Source organism: Plectrocnemia conspersa, unplaced genomic scaffold, assembly GCF_051122295.1.
Source record: "Plectrocnemia conspersa isolate PC_06_02 unplaced genomic scaffold, ASM5112229v1 ptg000013l, whole genome shotgun sequence".
NCBI classification, from domain to species: Eukaryota; Metazoa; Arthropoda; class Insecta; order Trichoptera; family Polycentropodidae; genus Plectrocnemia; species Plectrocnemia conspersa.
Genome location: NW_028277177.1, coordinates 17,909,353 through 17,936,075, shown reverse-complemented (window position 1 = coordinate 17,936,075; position 26,723 = coordinate 17,909,353). Strand labels below are relative to the sequence as shown.

At 29.7% G+C, this 26,723-nt stretch overlaps 1 protein-coding gene across 1 annotated transcript in view; it reads left to right on the top strand.

The window, feature by feature from the left end:
• Positions 1-1,745: 1,745 nt before the first annotated feature.
• The window catches only part of LOC148227463 (sialin), a 30,640-nt gene continuing 5,662 nt past the window's right edge, over positions 1,746-26,723 (top strand). The window contains exons 1-6 of the mRNA XM_088202540.1: positions 1,746-2,002; positions 16,787-16,842; positions 24,498-24,667; positions 24,737-24,867; positions 25,665-25,867; positions 26,570-26,656. Of these exons, the coding sequence (XP_088058666.1) occupies positions 16,803-16,842; positions 24,498-24,667; positions 24,737-24,867; positions 25,665-25,867; positions 26,570-26,656 (631 nt within the window). The 5' untranslated portion in view covers positions 1,746-2,002; positions 16,787-16,802. The remainder of the gene's footprint in view (positions 2,003-16,786; positions 16,843-24,497; positions 24,668-24,736; positions 24,868-25,664; positions 25,868-26,569; positions 26,657-26,723) is intronic.

Genomic DNA, 26,723 nt, shown 5'->3' with positions numbered 1-26,723 from the left:
AGTGTTAGTAATAATTCTAAAGTCTTTCCAAGCTTCTACATTGATAAATGTCTGCTTGTTGTTTCTCGAACACCAGCATGACAATTGATATCGTTATAGCTTATCTGTTATTAGATTATTGTCATTCACGAATTTTAGAAAAAGCGCCCGATCAAGATTTTGTATAGGTGCCTAAAATCTATATGCAACTCTCTTTATATATATTTATATACATGGGGGCGATTTATCAGTATTATTATCATACAAAATTATGAGGCACAAGTTTCGCGTGATGGCGCCGCAAACCAGGAGTGCAGTAACGCTGGAGGCTCGCCGCACTCCGCCAATCAGCAGTCGTCGAGTGGCGAGCCCCCATCGCACATTCTTGACCGAACGTGTAGGAAACCTTCGACGCGCGTGCTAAAATACGTTTGCAAAAAAATCAACGAAATGTATTTTTTCATCAAAAATGTTTTTTATGTGTTTTTAAATATATGAACAATTTGTTTATATGTATAACAATTATATGAATAATATTTGCATAACTCACGTTTAAAGCTACGTCAAAGCGGCGATGGTTGTGTTTATAATAAAAAAGATAATGACACTAAGATCATATCTATGTTTCTCTCAAAAAACCTTGAAGAATCTAAGTAGTAGTCTGTACTCTGTACACATATTAAAATTACATTATCCAAGTGATTTTGAAGCGTCATATATATTTATAAAATGATAGATTAAATTAAATGAATTTATTGTAAGCCTTTTTAGCAACAAGACAGGCGCTAGCCCAATGCGTTACAACGGGGTAAACACACGAGTGTATTATTAACTATTTTATTAATTATAACGAACTTTTATGTAGCATAGTTATTTATAGGCTTGAGACCAGAATGACGTCTCCTTGATCACATCTTAGGGGAGAATATTTTTTTAACATTTGTACCATACGGTCTGTCAGATCACTGGTAATATCGATCTTCACTAGTTCATAGAAATAACAAATTATTTTATGGCTTATCTATGAATGCTGAGTCACCGATAGTTTTAATTAGAAGCAAACCTCGAAACATCATTGAAACATTTTGTTATAGAGTGAACCTGGAAGCTAAAAATATTTACCTCAGATTATATATAAAACATATAATTAGTGGCACCGTTATGCTTCATCAATTTATGACAAAGTTTAGTTTATTACATTAATTTATTTATTAAATGTATCTATTGTATAAAATAAGTATTATATCGTATCATTTTTTCGCAGTATAAATTAAGAAAATTATTAGCTGTTATGTGAAAATATGTTTATTATACATACATAAAACAGGAAAGAGGTTTTGGTTGATGATTGAAATGATTGAACTCAAACGTTAATCTAACCACTAAAAATATCGGACATCATAATTCTTAAAACAACCGCATTGATAAAATCGCAGCAATATAAATAATAAATATTTAGAAGCGAATCACAACCTCTGAGTAATTAAGCATTCAACATGCGTCGCCGAGTATACGACAGCCGAGTCTAGTGGGGCCATCATAATAAAAATTCCCACAGAGAAGGGAAAATATATATAGTAACATAATATTTTTTTACAATTTAAAATTAAATATTATATAGTATATCATACATAGACTGTACTCTATTGGTATCAGTAAAAGTTATTTTTTTAAAGTAGAACTTGTCGGGGAAATGCGCGTCGCGTTGGCAACACTGCGGTACTGACTATTTTGGTTTGGTTGCATTTCACAGTGTGATTCACGCCAGTCGGTTTCGCGTTTCAGCTCACGCTGGTAGTGGCTCAAACACTGATCGACTAACGAATCTTAAAATATCTCATTACCACACACTTGTCTATTATTTTAGTTTTTTTTTATAAATTAAAACACATTCATATCGATTTACTCAATTTATTATAAATATACCATTATAATAGCAAGTAGAATAGTCAAATATATATATATATTAGTCTTAAATTATATAATTAAGAAGGGAGAAGATATTGTTTATTTTCACTATAAGGTGAGTGCATTTTAATTTATTTTTATTATACATAAAACATATTTTAATTTTGTCCATGGTTTATTTTTGATGTCTTCGTAGTTTTTTACAGTCGGTTTTTAATTCGAGATAGTCGATACAATTAAGATTATTTATATGGCCTCCCATTGAAAACTCCAGCATGACATTTTATCATGATTTATTTTTAGATACACACTATTATTTCACATTTATAAAACGCGTTCTTTCACCGGAAGTGACGTTTTATCATTAAGTTAAGTCAAATCGATTTGAATAATTTGAATAAACGATTGTTTGAATTATTCAAAGAGAGCATTTGAATTTTTATATAGAAGGATTTATGACGTTTTTCTTTTATCTGTAATTTAAGGACATAGATTTTTATTTTAGAATTAAATAAAAGTTCGATTCAGGCCCTTCAGATAGCTTTTTATCTAATCTTTCGTTGTAATAACACTATACATAAGCTTTTATTATTCATTGTCGGGTTATGTTAAAAATATTTATGTTTTTATTGTAATTATTATTATCTGGATCGTAAATATAGATATTGGATACTTGTATTTTATAACGTCACAGTATTTGTTTTTTATGATAAAGCAATATTTTTAAGGATCTACCTTTTTTGCATTCCAATTATCAAATATCATTTATGAAAATTTTCTTCGTTGTTGGAATTTAGTTAAAAATATAAATGATAGATAAAAGTTCGAGACGTTTATTTTTGTGAATAAGTTAAGAAGGTCAGAAAAAGTCTGAAATAGTCTATATTCAATTTCTCTTTTGGTAGCGTCAGGGTCGAAATTTTAATAAGAAGTGCCATTGATACGACTCTCATCAATAAGAATATATTTTTATAACCTAATATTCATTAAAGTTTCGTGTACCATTTCAAATCAACACTCGCATTACTCGAAAACAATAAATCATATATAAACTGCAGTTTTATCGAAGCCAAATATTTAATTTACGGTTTTAGGTTCAATATTGTTTTATTTCATCAAAAAATATTTCAGTTAAAGAAAATAAGGTTGTTATATTTATTTGTATTAATCTATGGATGAAATATTTTATTAAGCTAACTATTAATTAAAAAGTCTTTTAATTACTTGACCTAACATTGCATAAAATATATTGCTGAAATAATTAATTTATAGTTTTTATTAAAAACGAAATACACGTAATAACATATCTATCTATTAATTAAGATTTCAATTATTATCTACATTGTACACTTTAAAGCTTTGATACATTTGTAAATATCTAAATATCAAGAAATTATGTTTATGCCTGTTAACATATGTTATTTTAGGTTTTAAGTATGGAACAAACATATATGTATAACAACCACTAATCCTGAATTCTGATAAATATTCTTGTTTTTTATATAAATATTAATATTTTTTTATTAAATTAGTTTTAAATTCTTGTCACACAAACAACAATCGCAACTATTTTTTTTATATTATTCTTGTTTTAAGCTGCGTATTTCTATTTTTTCTAAGGGTTTAAAAAGTTTAGTAATTCCTTTTTAGTTCAATGCGAAGAACCGTTTATGAATATACTTATTTTTTTATAACGTATTCAGTTTTAATACTATTATTAAATATTTTTTTCACTAGTCACTAAAAAACCTTGAAACGTTCTAAATTTAGTTATGCAAAAAACGTGCTCTAAAAAACCGCGGTAGACAAGCATCAGACGGTTTCTTTTGGCGGTCCTCCTCTTTATGTAGTTACCGAATTCTCTGAATATCTCCGAAAATCTGCTACCATACTCATAAAAAAGTACATATGAGACCTTCAAACGTTCGAAATGGGCTTGGCCACCTCAGAGCAAACACAATCGGCCCGACGAAGGTGTGTTCCAGTTTTACGTCGCACATGAATTCTGCGCGATTTACTGCTTCCCCATTGTATTCATAAGCATTGCCATAACACTGATCTATTCGAATGTCACACAAGAGTCGCCCTTGAGCCAGGGCAAAATCGACAATATGTTCTCATTTGCGATGGTAATTTATTATGTTTTTTTTGGGCGCGTGCAGCGACCTCTGTACAAAATATACAACGTTCGATTTAATACAATCATCATTTAACAAAATTATCACTGTGCACGCTTGCAGCGTGATACCCACGTGCTATGACGAAATTGAATCGTTCCTCCAAATTGTTGCATCCTGGCATTGGAGACGAGATTGTGTCTGAATCTCCATCCTGATTAAACGGGGACCCACTGTTCGTTGTCCTTGTTATCTCCTCTCGATTTTTTTAGACTTGGACAAGTAGGAGATAAAAGATAACCCGGTCAAAGTGTTCGAGAAGCACCCAGACGGGTAGTTATCTTAGCTGTGCTAAGTACATCTATTAAGTAATTTAATTTCTTAGAAACGTTTTGCTTAATCAAATAATGGCAAAGTGTCACGAGAGAATATAAAAAATCTCGCTAGCACATTTATTTATATCAAAATTTTCTTTATATTTTTAACATATAGTTATGAGTTTTATTGAAAATCTTAAAAACATTTAAAAGACTACACTTTAATAAGAAAATACCATCGTCCGATATAAAAAATAGAATATAAATTTATTGATAGTAAAAAGTTTGCTGTTTTTTAATGTATGTACATAATTTAAGATCGTCACGTAATTGTATGATTGATATATTAGTGTTGGTTAAGTTTTTCTTTTCGTTTGTGCGACGTCGAGCTGGACCAGGGGATGCGAAGAGAGAAGCGGTAGTTCTGACGCCTTAAGCTCCGAAGTGGATGTTCAAGTATAAATGTCAAAAAAAGTCTTTGAGCGTCCCATGTCACCCTTTACATAAAATTTTGTTATCCGCCTCTTTCAGTGGAACGGCCAATTGAATACGATAGTTTTTTTTAAATAGATTTCCGTTAGCCGCTCAATGTATTTGTAGTGGATACTTTTAAATTTTATGATTCATGTCGGATACTTTGACTTAATATACAAAAAGGTTTTCTCATGGTGGTGTCTCATTTTAACAAAGAAATCTCTTTTTACAACCCGTCTTTGTATATCACATGCAAAAACTGGCTTTATCATGATGGAAATTATGATTTAATCTCATGCCTGTAATATATATTTGGTTAAAAGCTTTTCGATCTGCTAATTTAATTTATCTTTTGTGTGGTTCAATTGATCAATCCGGCAATTATGATTATGTTTTTCAATAGAAAAAGTATAACTTGTGTATACTAGTGATTTTAACCTAAACCTTAGATAGATTTATAAACAGTACACAAAAATCGACATAATTCGTTCTTATTTTAAATTCCGACTCAAATAATAATTTTCAAGCAAAATCTTTCAATCATTCAATCTTTTTATTGTGTTTATGTTTTCTATCTAATGTGAAAGTCTATTGAAAAAAATATAAATATAAAAACATCAATTCGTAATTTTTTATTGTACAAATATATAAAATCTTTATGTATTGTATATAAAACTCACATGATGTATGTATATATGTACATAAAGATATTCTACATTGTTTTAGCTAGCAACTTGTTCATTAAGATAACTTAACAAAAATAACAATTAGTGTTTAATAGTGATAGATAGTAAACACCGGATTTATTTTAACACAATTTGTTTTTGGAAATAAGCAGTGGTAGCACTGTGTTAACACTCAGCTGAGTGTTAACACAGTGCTACTAAATGTTAATATTAACTTGGCTGTACTAATGCGAAAATATCAACCGATGTGCCTTTTAACTTTAAAAGCAATTTCCTGTAAGACTTGCTTTCGCAATGACCATAAATAAATCTCAGCGATACTCTTTTTAATTGCTAGAGTAAATTTGGATCACCTTGATTTTTCCAACATCTACTATATGTTGCTTGTTCTAGAATGAAAGCTCTCAAGGAAATACTAATTTTTACTCCTAACAAAAAAAGGTTGTTTATGATAAAGTATTGCAATAGTAAAGAGGGATGATAAATCGCTACATATGTTTTTAAGATTAAGTAGTTATTATAATAACACGGTAGAACAGTGGTTTAAGTCGGTGACTAATACCTGAAAGACCTGGGTTTGAATCTTATATGGTCCTTAATGTTTTTCGATTTCTATCATATGTGAGAGTTTGGAATTAGTGATTATTATATACTTTTAATTCTGATAGATCTTTACAAATTAGAATTTCCTATATTTCTCTAATTTCACGAATAAATACCGTCATAAATAATTTGGATAAAATCTTGCATTGTGATTCATAATGTATGTTTTCTAAAAATATGAACAATTGATTTTTGTATCAGATGATTCTTATATATGGTTAACCACACGAATTGTGTCATATGAACGTTTGTATATATTAAGTAAATCTATCATAATTGTTTTAAGATCATGTAAACTTGACCTTTAAAAGACAATTGTAACATATGATAACTAATCGTGCAACATTATCACATGATAAAACCACAAACTTTATTACATATAAAGGAAAGAAATAAAGAGACGAGAGGAAGATTTGAACTTGAACTCGAAGAGAGAGAGAGTGAAGTCAGATCCAATACAAAAGTCTACTCATTTAATAAATCGATCGATCCAGCCGATTCCTCCTCCCATAGTGACATATATCGATTGTAAGCTGTAATAATAGTTTACAATTAATAAAACATATATCACTGATTTACAGACTTTGATTTCAGTCTGGTGTCTCACTATTTACTTAGGAGTTAGTTCCGTTGTAACATTTTAGGATAACGTCTATTATGTTGAAAAGAGATTTTTACAACAAAAATATGATTAGGGACCAGTAAAAATGCCGAGTCGCTAATCGAGTAATAGCAACGCTGCCGCTCCACCTCGGTATTGCCAACGTAGCTCTAGAGTTATTAACTATATTGGCCCCTAACAGTGGCTTATATAATGTATTGCTATAAAATTAAAACCATATATGTATTAATAGAATTCATTTGTTCTCGCAAGTTTAAAATTATTGCGGTTTTACTATATGCACTATTTTATTTTAGCTAATTTATTTGGAAAATATCAAGAATGATTGTAGACAATCGTTTCTCGTTCTAATAGTATAGTCTGTTATTAAACAGTTGTTTTTAATGAGAGAAAATTTTACCCAATATTTTTCTGTGAGTTAAAATATGTTCTCCTGTCTTACCTCTCTCTTTCTTCATATTCGAGCAAACTAGTTATGTTTAATTTTTTTACTTGGAACGAATGACTTTGAAGAGCCTCACTTCCCAGAATTCTAGGACTGGACTAATCGTATTCAGCATGCATAATTTATTTCATAATCATACAGACAAGCGCCAGTAATGATGTTTTTTTCTCGAGTTTTCCTCGTACTGCCTACAACATTAACGTCTTTGTAAATCTCACTTTCACGCAAGAGAAATTACGATCGCAACAAAAAATAAAAATTATCGTTCTTATCCCCTTGATTGAAAGTAAAAGCCGGAGCCCGCAGGGGGGTGTATAATGGCCGTGGGCGGATTAAAGAGAAAAAAACGACTCAAATGACGCATTCGTATCGCTTTATCGTTTGCCGCTACATTACAGTGGCGCCAACGCAACAGGTTACATCTGGATCAAACGGCAGACGTAGCGGCCATAACCGACGCTTTAACGCGCAATTTATCTCCCCCCCTTTTTGATTATTACTATGTTATATTTTTGTTGTTTTCGAACGCCCTTTAGTGGATTGTTGACGGCCTTAATATTGTAGGGCAACATATAAGGACTGTTTGTCAACCTTGTCGAATTTGAGGCCGCATTTGAGGAGGTAATCACTGTTATATTAGTAAAAATCCTTTTTATTTTCATTATTACGGCTGTCTAGAAATGAAGCCAATGAAGTTATACGAAGATGCGACCATAAATTGCAATCGTGACATGTCAGGGCTGTCTAGCGTAATTCGTAATTGAATATATGTGTTATTTCTTTATTTAGAATTAAATCATTGCGATAATGACGCTAATCGCTTGTGCGCTACATTAATGCGGCAATAAGACAGGAAAACAATTCAATATAATGATTACATCTATTTAGTTACAATGTTGGCTTCGTTAAATTTTATTGTGGGTGATGGACAGTAATAATATACTTATTTCCAAGAATTATCATCTATATTTATAATAAATTACTTGGAATTTTGCTCATATTAGTAAAATTTATTGCTTGTTGAATTAAATTTAACATTGCTCATGTAATTTCAAAAATATATATTTAATTCATGTAAACAAAAGAAATATATTTAAATATAATAATAAAAATAAAAATTTAATTTGTTCCGATTGATTTTCGAGCCGCCGGTAATTCATTCTGTTGTTTCGACCAATGAAAAATAAGCATTCAAATATAAAACAAGATGGCCGACAGTACCATGACAACAGTTTTAAATAATTATTATATTCAATAATAAAATTTTGCTACGCGACAATAATTTCCATTAATTCATTTGATTGAATATAAATAATCGGATTGCAAATTAACTAGGTGTGTTATAAATATCAAAACTAAATATATACATAATGTGTTGAGGATTAGGAGAATACATTGATTAAACTAGATAAATAATCATAAAACAATCTTTGTAATGAAATCTTCAAATTTTGAATTCCCGTCGACGGGCTCCGAGGCCAAAAAGTGAGTTTTTACTTTTATAATACATAAACATTATCATTGCTTCCCATTTAATGCACTTATTCCTTAAATAAATAAAAATAAACGTGAACATGTAATATATACTTAGTATGTATGAAGATTGAGGTTAATGTCGATCAAACCGTATAAATGCTATTAAAACGGATTTTTTTATCTATTGATATTTGAGGGTACTATCTTTCACGACGATCGCGCGACAATGCTTGTGATGCAGTCGGTTATTTGGCTGAAGAAGCTTGGTTACAGCAAAATAAATTAAAACCATTATTGAGTAACGACTCGCAATATACATGTGTAGTTTCTTGGATGTTTTCTAATATACGACATTTTAAATTGATTATAAATATGTGATTGCATACCTGGAACAATCGATAGTGGCTAATTTTTAATTCCGATCTGGCAAAATGTGTATACGTCATGATTTTTAATCAATTTTTGTTCTGTGCAATCATTTCTCTTAAGAAATAGCCAAATTCAAGATATTCAGTTTCATCAAACTTATGTAGTATGTTCTTTGTAAAAAGATAATACTTACTGACAGTGACTTCAACATTAGAAGATTCACTGATTGTTCATATATATTGTACCAATTCTACGTTGTAGCCATATGGTCATCAAATTGTTTCGTCATTGCTTCTGAAAAATAATTAAAAGCAATAAGACATTATCAAGAGTTAAACATTGAACACATTATTACTACTAATATAATCCATAAATTAAATTCAATATAAAGCTAGTTTAATTTAAATTCCCAAATTATTTTGTAAATAAGATGCTTACGCTAATAGGTATGCTTTTGCCAAATATTTCATAAGACCAAAATTTTGGCGTGTTTCCCTAGTTGCTAGAATTAAAATAGAATCTTATTAGATAAATTTCAATTATCCTGCCACACTGGCGTTTTTTAATGCTTTTAACGGATATTTTTTACGGAGTCATTAAAAATAAAATATAATAATACTAATGCTGGAGAAAACTATGTTTCTAAAATACAGTGTTGTTTATGAAAAACATTTTTGTTCGCTTTCGTTTTAATGTTTCACCTATTGTTGTGAATATTACAATTGTAAGCCCGATACGGTCACGTTTGCCACAAATTCTAAATTACCGTAACCCATAAAATTGCAATGGAGAAATTATATATAAATGTACTTTATATACATATGTATATATAATATTAAACGTACAGTATTATTTTTAATTTTCCTGTATTTTTGATCGAAGAAATAACCTTTATAGTATTTTTTTTTTTTGTTTTTTTAAAGTACACTAAACAACAGGTTTTTCTGTCGTAAATACAGGGCTCGCTATAGAAACCTGTTGATTTCCGAAAGCATGTTTCAGTGAAATTGCCATTTTATGTCTTTAATTTATTATACACTTTGCTATTTTTTTGTGAGGATGTATTATAATTGATCGAGTAAATGTTTGAACTTTTTCCTTATAGCGCTTTTTATCTTCAACCTCATTTTTTACTTTTCGTTTAAATAGCAACACTTTTCATTGATATGAGAGAATCTATATTTCAAAGTTGTGTGACTATCTAAGGAGATGTGCACATTTACTCAATAACTACATATTATTATTATTTTTTTACCAAGCTAGCAACATTTTATTATTTGATATTAGGTAAATACAATATTGAATATTTAATTAATCGGTCAGTTTCAAGCATCTGTTTTTATACTCACTTGAAAATATTATTTACTTTTTACATTTATGTAACCAGGTAATATATTTATTTTGCAGTGAAAGAGTAAGACCGTATGTGATCGATTTTAGTACCTGATATAATAATTGTATTGAATTAATATATATTTATGTTAACTCATCTTTACTATTATAATTAAAAAAGCAATTTTCATCCATTTAAAATATACATAAAATGAGTTTTTAAAAATATGGAATCCTAAAAAGCTTATAAATTATAACATATTTAAATGTCGATCGAAGAGTTGTACTAACCGGATCAATGTCCATTTATTAAATCACCTAGTAGCGCCGACATACTTAACTGGTGCTTATTATATTGTGAAACCAACATTACACTGGATGATAGGTCAATGAAGACTTGTAAATTGCATTGTTAATTGGCTAAGATAACTTTTGCTCCCACTATTCTGTTATACTGTTAACGCTATGAAAATCTCACTCCTCTAAAATAACAAGTAATCATAAAAAACGTAAGGTCTATTGTCTCTGTAAGCAACACTACAAAGTTTTAAAAATAATTGAGCTGTATATGTGAAAAACCAAAATGTGTTTTTGTCCTTCCTACAGTTAATAATAACAAACATTGAATCATTAAACGATTAATAAAATTTGTTTGTGTTATGGTGCCATACTCCGGTGTGTCGCGTGACAAAATAAAAAATATATAGGTTGTTTTTTCCTGGTACTTTGGCGTGTGTTGATGCCCTTTAGTTAGTGGTACACACGCACATTCCTGTCGGGCATTAGCGGCAGCTCGCTTCGCAATAAATATGCGCCCGATCGACAGCTAATTGGAAGTCGAAGGCACCAACCTCTCTCTCGAAAGCCAAGTGCATTGTGCCTCTGACTCTCCTCCAATCCTGACATAATCGCCAGCCTTGCGTCACACAACGTCTTGCACAACGTCTTGTTTCTTGACAGGTGTTCATACCAATTTGGAACAGATTTTTTAATCATCGGTTGCAATCGGAAGTCAGAAGATCAGGGTTTTCAGTATATGAAATATATCGTTGGTTTAAATCTGAATGTGTATTGGAGAACGAAATTATCAGTATGTTATAATTATGATTAACTTTTCTTAACTCATGGATTACTACTGAGTTCGTTATTTTAATACTGACGTATAAGTGGAAAAAAATATCCGATTGTCTCTAATATATTAAAGACCACTACTTTGTAAATTTCAACAACTAGCTAGATTTTGGAAAAAATAAATAATTAAGTGGTAATTATAATTGAAGCAAACCACGGAGGGCGAATATTCTGACGTTCATTTTTAATTTATAAGTATAATTTACAAAAAAATCCTATTGAATATCAAAGTTTAAGTGAAATATGCAAATAATCACCTTTGAACTATCTTTATCAAATAGTATTTGTTGAAAAAATATTGTATAAATATATTATATAAAACATTGCAATTTTATAAATTGCGCTAACAATTAACTCTCAGTATTTCCTCATTGGAAAATATCTATTTAATAGCAAAATATGGCATTTTCATTAAGGAAAAATTTAGTTTAGGAAAAAAAATATTGTTGTTAATTTGATCTCAACTTGAAGTAAATGCATTCGTTTAAAAAGTTACTATTGTGTGTTTTTAATAATATTTTTAGAAAGGAGTGCAAATTTTAATTTTACTAATAATTAAATTACTAATATTTGTTTAAATATCTGTAAATAATTCCTTTTAGAGCGTAAACATATTTCGTGGATGTGTTTAAGATGCGATGCAATTGGCTCACCAACATCCTCATCTGCAGTTATAAAGAATACTTATCCACTGTAAATTTCACCACATAATAACGGTAGCTACATTTCCATATGCTTAATATAAATAAACTGTTATAAGCTTTTGCGGCGATTTTTCCTCCGGATTTTTTCGGCAAAGTCACACCTCATCGGCATTAAAATACGGTACTCTGACAATTCCAAATTGTTTTTCTCGTGACTTACGCTGCATTGCGTTTCACTTTAAAATTATTTTGACCAGTTTGTGATAACTATTAGGTTATTAAGGAAACTGTTTATGATACAAGATATTAATAGTAAATAACCATATTTTTATTTATTTTAAGGGCGTTGCGTCAGACTTACGAGTTTAAAGCACAAATCAATTCACATATTCGTAGAAAAAGCTTCCATATTTTTTTTAATTTTGCAAATTCACAGCTAATAAATACATTCTAAATTTGAGAGTTTTGCACAAAGGTACTAAACACCCTAAGTATTGAGTCATTCGAAAATTTTCCACTTGAACGTCGTATTTAAAAAAAATTGTGTTCTTTCCTCTTTCAACATTCTTTGCTCGTTTAACATCAAAAAGGCGTGAATTGGGAAGTGGTTTGTATGATGCGTAAAATGAGTTCCTCCTAATTTCAGATTTGACTCACAGTTATCGAGAATCTGTTCATAAAATTCTGAAACGCATAAATCTGTACCGCAGTATCGTTACTGCCGAATGGCCGTTCGAAATGCACTTGTATGTTTATTTGCAAATAACATGTGTGAGAAAATACTCGAGCTTTGGCAGTAAAAAACGACAGTTATGCAACACTGTATTACATGAGCGCACAAGATAAGGGTTTCGTTTAGTTGTGTTATGCATAATTTATGACGAGGTTCTCCTCGTGGAATTCGATGATGGATTGCAAACTTTAAATGATAAATTGTTTTTTTTTTATAAAAATAAAATCTGCGGCGCAGCGACATGAGATCAACCCTCGTACCATGGTCTTGTTGTATGTTTTATTAGCGCAATGAAATTGGACATGGCGATCAAAGATACGTTGGTCGTTGGCATGCCATCGGCGCCGCGGTCAGATTCTTGGGCGCCACTCTAAAAAAATTGTAACACTCAGTGCGTCCAGCTTGGACGAGTTTAGTCGGTTAGCAAAAAACTTACTCACTTCCATTTACAGTTGTTTAGATTCATTTAAAGCGGTTAAGGTGCGGACGCTAAAAGGGAACGAAACCAGATAGACCGCATTGAGGAACAAAACCGAAAGCAGGCAAAGGTTGTGAGATGATTTAATTATCGAGATGAATCATTCTCAAGGCTCGACATTTCTTCAATTCTTTTCCTGTGTACGTAGATCAATTTGAGTATTTAAGTTAATTAATTAACTCTTCTGTATATCTAAAACCTCGTTCCCATTATAACAAATATTATTATCTAGCGTAATATATCCGTTCTGTCATACATTATCGACGATAATGTTTGACAGAAACTGAGTGAACTTGTCAAGATGTACAGTATGAATATGCAGTTCGATGCCTTCAGTCACGTACAGTATAAATTACGATAAATTAATTGAGCTTGTTAAAGAAAATATAAACATTTTTTTACGATAAAATATAAAAGCCTATAATGATCCATAAACCTATCCTTTCCATATAAATTTGATTAGATATTCATATATATTGTAGATAATGAGAACACTAGCTTCAAGCTTTCCATAAACTTTTCGATTAAGTACAAAGCTGTAATTTGCCATAAACTATTTTTTTTCACATTGGCTTTCTTATATGTATGTATATTGACTTTATCGTAATTTTTTTTAAAAATGCTTTAAAATAATAACACGTCAAAGCATATTTTGTATAATTATGTACAACTATATAGATATAATGATGTTTTATACTATTATCATAAGAAATGTATATATATTTTTTAAATATAGTGAGTTTTTAATTCGAGTTTTTGTATGCGTTAAATTACCATAATAAGGAAATCTATGATGTTTTTGTTTGTGGTTCAATGTATGTTCAGTAAAAGTAAAAAATATTTATTTGTAAATCTGACTATAAAAAGTCATATAATATTTATTAAACTGTAAATGATTAATATACCAAAGAAAACATTTAAAGCCCTTTCCCTTCCTCTTCTTATTTTTCCAGTGGTATAATCGGTGATTAATTAATTCGTTGTAACGCATTGGGCTTGCCATGTTACATGAAGAATTTTAGTAAAAATTAAGTAGAAGTTTTTATTTTGAGTTGGAATGTAGATACTTAAAAAGGGTTAATAATGTTATTCAAAGTTATTAGAAGTTTTATTATTGTAGCACAAACACAACACAATATATAAGTGTTATATTTATCCAATCATAAAATAATGATTTTTTAATAAAAAAAAAATAATAAGGTTAACTCTTTTAGCTACTTTTTAATGCCAAGTATTTATTTTTGCTGCAAAAATTTGAGAATCTCTGATACGTAATAATATATTTTGCTGCACTCTTACCGGTTTATTAAGTAATTCACTAGATCATGTACCAAAAATTAAATACATTATTCCGTTCTTCAATTACATTTTTGTTGCACATGTTAAAAAAATATGTAGCTCGCTTAAGTATTTACTTGAGCGTATTTTTGTAGAAAAGATCTAAGACTTTAATAAAATTGAGGATTAAGTTAATTTTCTATCTAACTACGCATTTAAAACCTATGCAAATAATTCAATATTTGATTTATTATTCGCATTTTTTGCGAGCATTAAACAAGTTTTTTAATGCAGTATAATTATATACATATATCTGCGTACATTGCATATTATATCACAAGCCAATGACGTATTGTTTTCAACACACACACGTATAAAAACTTTGGGGGCACGTCCCGTTACAAAAAACTCGCAAATATAATTATGACCGTTTTTTTAATGAAAATTCTTCGCAAAGCGGTTGCGTAAACGAATATTAACGCCAAGAGTTTTTTGTGTTGTATGTTGCCGAAGTTAAAAAAAGCTCACCGGTAAAAACTTTATATTTCGAAATTATCGAGACTGCAATCACCTGCAATTACGGTTCAATGCAAATGTTTTGAATGCATCTCATTATTATTAAGCTTAATAATAGTACGTGCGTAGTTTTCGTGGGACTGTGTGTATAAACGCAATCAAGGTTTTCAGATTGACGTTTGTTTTCGTCTGCTTTTCTGTGTGTATTACAGAATTGTATTTAGATAATTCTATGGTATCAGTTGGCAAAGAGACGCGCCTCTCTATTATTTCGCAGAATAATGGGTAACATACAGACAGGCCTTTGATCTTTAGCGTCGCAAAAACGTAAACATACAATACGGAAAATTGAACAGATAACGATGTCTGAGCATGACATAGTAAATATGACGTGGTAGTACTTGAATATTTTTTTTATGAAGCGTTAACAGTGACGTTTTTAGGATAGATAACACACTAACAAAATATGTCACGATGACGTTTTTAGGATAGATGACACACCCACGAAATATGTCAAAATTGAAACTTTCAGATGGCCACGTTTGGAAATCGTTAACAAAGGCGTAACAAAGACAATAGTCCTTTTGCGCAGGGTAGAACGCATTGTCATCGCGCATCATTTTGATAAAAAAAGGGTAGTTTGGAGTGATTCAATCTCAATGTCCGTGAAATATTAATGTTGTTTAGTTATGAGTTCTTTCTTAATTGTTAGATCTTGCTTTCGAGATGAGTTTGCATTTATTTTTATTTGTTTAAAATGATCGTAAGAATAAATTATTTTGTTATCCCAAAACTATGTTTATAAATTTTGTATTTTGTTTGGCGTTGTGTTGTATTTTATACATTGCCTATGAAAGAAGCATTCGCTTAGCAAATCAATTCCTGAAACATGAGCAACTGTATTTATGATTTATTTATTATAAATGCTAATTGGGAAGTAGGATAAAACTGTTTAAAGGGTGAAAACAAATCTATGTTACAGCACTGGGATTCTGGGAATAAATAATTACTTTAATTACATATCAAAGTCTCACAACCAATCGCATCCAAATTTCTTCATATCGTATTAAGATTACCAATCTGGAGGGTTAGTTTGTGTTGTGGTAATCTACTGAAATTCAGCTAACTTAAGAACTTAATTGGTTAACTGGTAGCTTTTTATTTTTCTCTTATCTTTTTAATATGCACCAGACTGAAATCAAATATGAAATTCAGTGACATCTATCAACTATTATTACAGCTTACAATGCCCAAGCTCGATTTTAATTAAATTATTCATCTGTGAGATTGGAAAAATCTACGAAAACCTAATCTGTGATGATCGATTGAAATTATAATTATATAATAATCACTAATACCAATTTCCAACACAGGGTTTTCAGATATCAGTCACTGACTTATATACCATTAATCTATCGTGCTGGTTAAGATACTGGCTATTACATGACTGATTCATTATTTATCATATACATTTTTATAAAATAAAACATGCATATTTTGATATGGAAATTACCTTATCACTATTTTATTACAGCAAATCGTCGACGTGATACAAATCATTCATTAATCGTCTATGAATATTGTTTATTTAAACAATTTAAACCATAATATTATTATTATGTCTAAAATAACATGTGCTGATTGCTAATTCTTGACACGGTTTAATTATTTTTTGCAGATAAAAAGCGTAGAAAATGGCAACCACAGAGAAATCCTTTCCAGCTGCCGCCACAGGTACGATACTTTTGCTTACTTAATTCTTAGAATTTGTGGAAGTATTGTTTCGTTTAATTTATCATGCAAATTACATTTTTTTAAATATTCCACTTTTAAACACCCATGGCATTTAGCATAACAATCGATGGACATTGTACTTGTTCAGTTGTTTAGCATATCAATGTGAGAGAACATTTTTTTAAAGTATGTTAACGTCGTTTTTAGCATAAATGGTAGTTAAGTGCATCTTATGACGTAGAGACTGTTGTGCATTACACATTATTTTTTACAAAAAAAAATACAATTAATCTACTATTCTTATATTTACAATATCATGGTCATGAAATAAGACGCAGTTAAAAATTACAGTAAGCACGATGCATAATTCTAATATCGTGGTTTATCAATATAAGTAAATAACCTTCAGATAATTACGATTTGACATTTCCGGGTTTTTGATTACAAGATTACAAGGTTATATATTTGTACTTTGTATATTATATCGTCAAGTTTATACTCTTGAGGAGTAAAATGAGGTCAATTCCATTGGTATTGGATTTAATGTTAAAGAGACGTGAGTTATTAGCATTCGTGTTAGAAAGAAAATCTTATAAAAGCTTACATGAAAGATGTATTAGGTTATGATTTAAAATATATAATGGAGATGATAGTCATATTAGAAATGATAAGATGTTATAAAAATATTTAAGTATTACATATGAATCAATTTAATAATATTTCTTAAATACATGTTAATTAGTTTTATGACTTGTTTGTAGATATTGATATATCTATAAACTTAATCAAAGTTTTCTCGAATATTAATCAAATCTTATTTTGAGCTTGCGTATCTTTTTATATGATACAATAAAAACTTTTTTTTAAGAGTATCATAATAAATTATTCATAATAAATACAGAAATATGCACATGACATATATTATTTTATAAAACATTGTAGGATACTAGTAATTGGTCGCGTTCTGATATTATTCATAGAGTTCGATTATTTTTAAAGCACCATTCGTAGCTTGATCGTCAATAATTTAAATAATTTTATACAAAAAAACTTACTAATGTGGATTAGTAATAATCACAAATATTTATTTATTTTTTGTAAATCTTCTGTTGAAAAATGACAGGCTACAGCTGAATATAAATAATCAACAACTACTAAGTAGTGAGACACTAGTCTGAGATCACATTACGTAAATCAGTGACATATATTTTATTAATTATAAACTATTATTACAGCTTTCAATCAATAGATATAACTATTCAGATCGATTCTATATTAATTATTCATCACGATATTACTCTGTAAGATGAGGAAAATCTAGAAAAACCTACTCTATGATGATCGATCGAAATTATAATTATATAATAATCACTAATTCCTACTTACTGTTTTATTATTTTATTGAATATTAAAAAATCTTTATATAATGCCTAATATATAAGTAGAAATTTCACTGCAGTTTCTTATAGCGCCTCTTAAATTATTCATTAACTCAATTTAGGTATTTTATTATAAACAGATTTAAATTTTAATATTCTATAAGAAAGTAAGATTAAATAAATCGAGCTTAATAAACGACTCATAAGTTATAATTAATAATAAAAATATTCATAAATATCACATAAAAGTATATATGTAATTGTATTATTATTTTTAAGTACTAACAAAAAATTGTATTGAATTTCTCAATCTATCAAAACAGATTGCAAATGCAAAAAAAACAAGATAAAAAAATCTTGATCTGGTTTTTCCGGTTACGTTGAAAACGTAAATATTAGGTTAATTCTTAGAACATGCACTTATAATTGTTCGTTTAAAAGTAATTAAACGTCGAATAACAAAATTTCAGAGAAACTATTTCGCCTGTTTCTTTTTCCATTAACGTTTCTATTTAATTGCTATTTTTCAGTTCCAATCCATCAAATGTTCTACAAGATAAATTTATTTGCTAGCTTAATTATATGACTACATAAAACTAATTGATATTACATCTTTTACGAGTATTGTCTTTCTCAAGCCCTTTGTTCATAAATTTTCTGCACGATTTATATGCATATTGGGACATAACTTCTGCTTGAATGTTAGACTGAATTAAAATTACACGCTTTCTTAGAATCATTGCAAATCGACATGGAAGTAAGTGTTTAGGAAAACTTCATCTCATCACGTACGATTAGATTCGGAACCAGGTCGGTTAGATATTTAAAACTATTTTTACGTATTGACATTGAATACATGTACGAGGCGTGTACAATGAGCCAAATGACGTCGTTACGATCAAGTCTGACTATATTTAATGTATAGAAACTAGGAAGTGATTTTTTTTTTAATTTCATCTATAAATTATCTATTGAGACGTCCTTAGTTAGCTATTATTGTATATATGTAGAATCCAATCCGAGTCATTGAACCATTCTACTTTTTTTATGTACAATATAAATTTGCATAGCTTAAACTTTTTTTTATTTTGATGGTAATCTATGGAATTTTACACTTATATATAATTTTATAATCACACATTGTAGTAAAATTTAAATAGTTTTATATAAAGATAGATATTATATCAAATCTTTAAAAATACCTGTTCTGGTTTTCATTTTACTAGTAAATAATTTTATTTATATAATTATTTGTAACAAATTTAATTAGAAAATGATAATGTTTTATCATAGTCACGATTTGGCAAAATTTTAATTGGAAAAGATATACATATATAATATTTTACAAGCAAAAATAATTTACTTGTTTATATATAAGTGGTAACATAAAAAAAATATACTTCTAGGAAAACATATGTTGCTCTCAGAGAACTATAATCAATTAAATGTTGTACCAGTATTTAATCACACTAAGAAACAATATTTTTGCAAAAAAAAAATATTTATGTAAAAATACACAGTTTTTTATTATAAACTAATGATTTCTTAGATTTCGTCGATTATCTCTTTCAACATATTTTTAAATATTCTTAGTTTTTTGACACGTTTAATTGAATTTATATTTTTAACTGGTGTATAAAGATACGTATCTACACATTGACTTGGATATAAATTTAAATTACGATTTTGCCTCCTCAAAATCTGTATATTTTGTCACCGTTTTGGTGAAAGTCCAAACAAAACTTGTCAAATATCAAATGTAATAGAAAATCGTTTCACCTAATTGTTTGTTTTTTTGATAAATGTTATTAATTTAATACATGAAATTGTTCCTTAAGCTTAAGTTAAATTAATTATTTTATTCATTATATTTTATTGATTTTGTCATTATATGAGCATTTTATTGGTCAGTTAGACTAGCTACATTTTATTTATACAAAAACACTTGTTATTGGTCCTTAGTCTTATGAGTCATAGGATTAATGACTATGATTCAATAAAAAATTAAATGCCTTCCTTTCTTATATCATAATATTTTTATTTTATACCGTCATTAAAATATATTCACTAATTTCAATTGTCAACAGTACGAAACGCAAATAATTTTGGCAACGTATCCCTATGACGCTCTCAGCGTGTGTATTTCATTTAAGTTTTATTTTTTTGGTATTCCTAAATTATTTTTAAGTGTCTTTGTGAGAATGCTTTAAATAACAAATTTTCTCGTTCACTCAATGTTTATTTATTTTTTACAATAAAATGAAAGATGCCATTTAAATTTTATTAAATGTGCACGATTGCTATTAAATGAATCGCCTCATTTACTAAATGACACGATTAGGTTATATTATAGGAAAGAGATTTATGAAAGTGGAAGAAACTCCATGAGTGGCACCTATAGATTGGAAAGCTTGAGAAATTATGTTTTTATGGGCAATGCCATTGAAGATAAACCGAAACGATCATTATTCGCAAATACAATACTTTCTTGTGATTATTGTTGATTTATTTTAAGTCACACATGTTTACAGCATCGCGTGCTACAGTTGATATAAATCGCTACCCACTTTTGGTATCCTGCTAAGTCGTTATGCCATTCCCAGTAACACAATCCCCGAGGAGTCGAACGTCGAGTTATTTATCTGATCATCTTCACGTTAAACTGGCAATTTATCTTTGCGCTGTCGCTGACTAAGCCGCATACCTTATATGGTCGAGAGCCTTTTAAAGAGCTTTACAGAGCCGTCCACATTTTTCGCTAGGGTGTTCTAGGATGCGACGTTTATTAAACAAGGTGTTTCTAAAGTCACTATATATTTTTCAAAATACATCACGTTGTCTATGAGTAGTTTTATCAACCTATTTAATAATAATATCTTAAACTTTTTTGTTTAAAAGAGAATTACAAATAAAATAAACATTCGTATGACAATGCCAAATATGTAAGAATAAATATAAATTACAATTTGGATAGTATGTATTTTAGCATAATAATCGCTTGTGCTATAAAAGCGTGCATGAATGACGAGTGAATTTGTTTCAATTGAAACTCAAAAATCTGTGAACAAATAGCCTCAATTAGAATCATAAATTATTACATTTGTGAGGTCAAATACTTGAATTTATTAGTGATGTATGTATGTGGCTTTATGAGCATTTAATTGAAGCATTGGTAACATTTTAAGATCGAAACAACGAACTAAATCACTCAATTTGTATTAATATGTGCGTACCTTGTACATCTAGAAGATGTGGTTTAACTCTTAGATTCCAGCCTGGCGTGAATTTAAAAACAGTTGTTTTTTCGGTTTTCTAATGGTCATCTCTATAATTTATGTTTTTGATAAAAGTGAATTCAGTACACCGTGTTTTGAATTTATATACTATTTTAGAGTTAGGGGAAGTCATTCGCCCTTTCCGTCCTAGATCGTCTAGCCAATACGATGATTCGGGGTGGTAACAGTCAATTTGTTATTTTCTACTAAATACCCATTACGCAACGGCAATAATTCAAAATCAGTAAATTTATACGCAATAAATTTATTTATATAACAGCGAATTTTAATTATATTATACGCTAATTTTTCGACTGTATTGCCAATGCTTTTTGAAAAAAAATAGTCCGTATTTTCTTGGACTAATAACTCTGAGGTTGCGGGTTCGAGCCCTGGCAGAAGAATTTATTATTTATTTAAAAAATGTGCTATTATTAAAAAAAACCGGCATCAGCTGCAGTGACATCTATTGGTTATAAATTATATTACACATTCAACGATTCCCAGACTTTCATTCTGGTGGTTAGTACTTACTCGTAAGTAGGGATTCCAATCCCGGGATCCCGGGATCCCGAACGATTTTCAATACCCGATGAGTCCCGGGATTATAAAACATAATCCCGAATTTTTCTGATTGGTTGATTTATCAAGCACAATCGAATTATTATTGACAACATCGTTCAATTTCGTGTACAAACTTGCGCGAGTTGCACGTGTCATCTGTGAATCTTTGAGGCTGTGAGTCTGAACGTGCTTTTTCAGCAGCAGGCTGCTTAGGAACCAAAATCAGATCAAGGCTAAATGAAAAACACTTGATGCTTTGATGTTACTTCGTGAGTTTTATTCAAAATAATGTTTTCAATTAATTGTGTCTATGAATGTACATAGGTATGTACATACATTGTCAAAAGTTCATTTTTTTCTTCTCAAATAAATATATAAGACCTTTCCTTTTTTATTTTTATTATATTATTTTCTATTTTAAGTCCAAGACTAAATTATACGTACTTTATACATTGTCCGTTATAAAAAACAGATATAAAAATATATTGTATTATTCATTTTAAATTATTTTTATCGATAAAATAACATGAAAATTATCCCGGGACTGGTCCCGGGATCCCGGGATCGACTAATTGCAATACCGAAATCCCGGGATCAAAATTTTGGCCCGGGATTGGAATCCCTACTCGTAAGTAATTATTATTTCTGATTGACTTACTCAGTTGGTACAGATTTTGCCCGTTGTACCGCATCAGGCTTATGCTTGTCAGATTACAACGAAAGATTTAATAAAAAAAATGTTCTAATCCACTCAAATATGCGATTGGCACGCGCGTCTGTATAGTGGCAAGCAATAAAAATATTTTTCTTCGCAAGCACTAATAAATAAATCAGTAAGTTTTATAGACTTTTAGAATGTTTTTGCGATTGTCCAGGCAAAGATATTAAATCGTACTTGAAAATAATAATATTTAAAATCAATTATCCAAGTAAAAGTGTATCTTGGAAAAAGGGAATAGGAAATGTAATCTTACATTAATTTTTCTCGGTGTTCCTTTATTATTTTCCTTTCATAATAAGAACCAATAAAAAAATTTAATTGTAACGCTTTTTCAACATTTTTATTGTCTTTGTCAGCTGGTTTCTAAAACTGCTACTGAATTTAACTGAGAATGTAAGATTTAACATTTAAATATCCATGTGCATGTGTTACTTATAAACAAATATATATTCCATCATTGTATCCAATTATGGTAGAGATTTAATTTATTTAATTTACGTTGTGAATTATTTTTCCGGATTTAATAAAATAAGGAAGACGTTTAATTCTTCTAGTCCATTTTACGATATTACAAATATGTCGTCCACATATCAAAGTTTTTTAAGCTTTAGTTAAAAACTTTTTAATGAAAAGGTTTGCATATTTTATAATATTATACAACAATGCAAATGTTATTTAATTTACATGCTATGCGGGTTATAGTATGTTACAAATACTTTGAAGTTGATGCTACTTATGAGATACATTTCAATTTAATTGCAACCTTAATCGCTTTTAATCATCCACGAGTTTAGAAAAAGCTAGAAAAACATAATCCGCAACGATCTATTAAATGTATAATTAATTATAATCATTATTTCTGATCTCCTAGGCTTTCTTGTAATTTATTCATATTTAATTTGTATCTAGTATATTACAGTAATATACAAAACCCATTTATTGGTCATTAGATGGAAATTCAATGTCATGTTGTATCAGTATTATACGTTGACTTTTTTAATATTTATACTATGGATATTTGACGAAAATTACCACTATACAAAAAATATACTAATCAGTTTCGAATTTGTCATGTTTTGACTTATTATTTATTATTCTAATGTGCTTTTTTAGCTTTTTTCGATTATATGGTAAAAAAACATACTCTAAATGTGTATTAATGGAAAACATATTGTTAACGAAACGCATTTATTATTATGCCTACATACGTAGAACGACTTGATTGATTGCCTGCTATTTATCTATTTACTTTGTTGTATAGTGTTTGAGTATAAATACTAAAGGAAATGATGGACATACAAGCAAATATATAATGGATTGTTATAAAAATATTACGGATCAATCAATTAATTAAACGAGCCATGGATTGATTACATTATATGTTTTTAGGAAAAGGGGATTTTATAATACCAAGATACATAGACAAAATACGCATAGGTTATCAAACTGTTAAACCCATGAAACTTATTACAAAACACTTTTTTTTTATCAATCGCCTCATGATGAGATCTATAAATTAGTTCAGTATATCCAGATGAGCTGAAGTAATGTCAAGGTTACTTCAATCGCTGCTTTAGACTTAAAGGATCAACTTTGGGTCAAGTCTGATGCCAAGAATTAATTGTAGCGAGGTCATTAACGGTCGCTTTGTGAAATTGATAAGTTTCATAATAGAACGCAATGGGTTTTATAAAGTCTGTTATGTATTTTTTTCAGGATGGCTTTCTTGCCGCACAGTCTTATACATCATGGTCATATTGGGCTTTATGCTGAACTATGCCCTGAGAGTCAACTTGACGATAGCCATAGTTGCAATGGTGCAACCTGTTGCCAACAACACATTGGAACACTTCAATTACACTTCAGATGGACATAATGTATCAATGGTTAGCATCTTATTTTTAATAATATAGCAATAAAGAGTTATGGGTGTTATATGTACGTGTTCTTTATAGGAAAGATCCATTCCTCACGACAGATTCGAATGGGACGCTTATCAACAAAACATGCTTCTGGGGTGCTTCTTCTGGGGGTACATTTTGACGGAAATTCCTGGAGGAAGAATGGCTGAGCTCTTTGGTGCTAAGTGAGTAATATTTTTTAATAATTCAGTCATTACCTAATACAATATATAATAATATAATTAACAAAGGCAACATGAGAGACGAGGAGAGTAAACTAGAAATTATTTTGAACTGAATTTGTTATAAGACATATTTTTTCTTACACTATTTATGTCAAAAAGAATCATTTTTAGCATATGTTTTTGAAAAGGTTGTATTTATATAAAAGAAGAAATCTATTTTTGTACTGGTAGATAGAGACAGAAGAGCATAATATCTTCTCGAATCTATGCTCTTTTACTGATAAATAAACACTTATGCGTACAGCCGCTCGTTGTCGTCGGACGACGGAGAAACAATTTCATTATCATTTTAAGTAAACAAAGTTGAAACATGAAATAAAATTAACTTATTCCATTTTCTTGGGTTGATGACCTTCTTAATGAATTGATATTAAAACGAATTATTATGTGGTAGTTAAAAATATTTTTTTCTAAAATTTTGATACAATTTAATAGTTCACACACTTCTCAGTAGAAGTTAATGTTAATATAACTTTTGATTTATAAATAATATACATATATTTATTTAAGAATAATTTATCTATCGTATGATACTTATTTTAAACGAGATCACCCTTGATCTGTACGCTTCAATAAGGGTCAAATTTTATTGTATAAATAGGGTCATATATTTGAGCAATTGACGGGGTCTCGTCCGCATCAATAAAAGGTCAATTTTTAACTTAATTTTGTATTCCTTATCGTTTAACCTGTGTCTTCTGATTGGTACAAAGCATGACTCGAATATTTTCTTACAGGAAAATCTTTGGATACTCCATGCTGGCCGCTAGCATCCTTACTCTACTGTCTCCAGGCGCTGCCTACATCTCCCACGTGGCTTTAACTGCGATACGAGTTTTGCTAGGATTCTTCTTGGGAGCCACCTGGCCATCTATCCATCCCATGGCAGCTCGCTGGATTCCGCCGATGGATCGATCCAAATTCATGTCCAACATGATGGGTGAGTCATCTTAGATCGAGACTTCCGCTTCGGTCACATTTTTGTTTACGAAAAACTTTAGCTGGGTCAATTGATCGTTGCCCGATTGACTCGGCATCGACCCCTTGTTCTCACAATAATTGATGGTGACCTTTTGAAATGAAGGAGCGTTTCGTTTGGGGCAACAAGTGTGACCGTTTTAATTGAAATTTATGTGCATTAATTGGTATTGAATGCGCATTTTCTATGATGTGCGCAGATCTTGGAAATGATTTGCGTCTAATGAATTATAATGAGCTTGTGTATGTAGATTTATTACAATATTCAAAGGGCGTTTCATGGTAAATGATAATTAATTTTATTATCTAAAAAACTTCTGGATTAATACTGCTGAAATATTCATTCAAGAAATTCTGTTCGGAGTGGATTTCTAAATTGTATGTAGTAAATATTGCTTTATTTTAATAAAAATATTGAAAGCTTACTCGTCCAAAAATGATCAAATAAGAGTGTAGTAAATGTATATAATTATTTATTAACCGCTTCATGAATTATTAATTCTTAGCAGAGAACTTCTTAAAACAAGTCTTATTCAAGATGTTATTTTTGAACCATCAAGTAATGTCGATTGCGGTTTTCAATTATTTTTAAACTGATGTCTGTACGATTAATAATATATTATTAAAACTACTTTCAAACATTACTTCAATTATTGTATTACAGCATCTTCTCTGGGCGCAGCTATAACCATGCCAATTTGTGGTTTCTTGATAGATACCTGTGGCTGGGAAAGTGTCTTTTATTTTACTGGTAATTGTTTATCTGCTTTTTATTATTATTTGCTTTGCAACAAATAATGCATCATATTATTTTATCA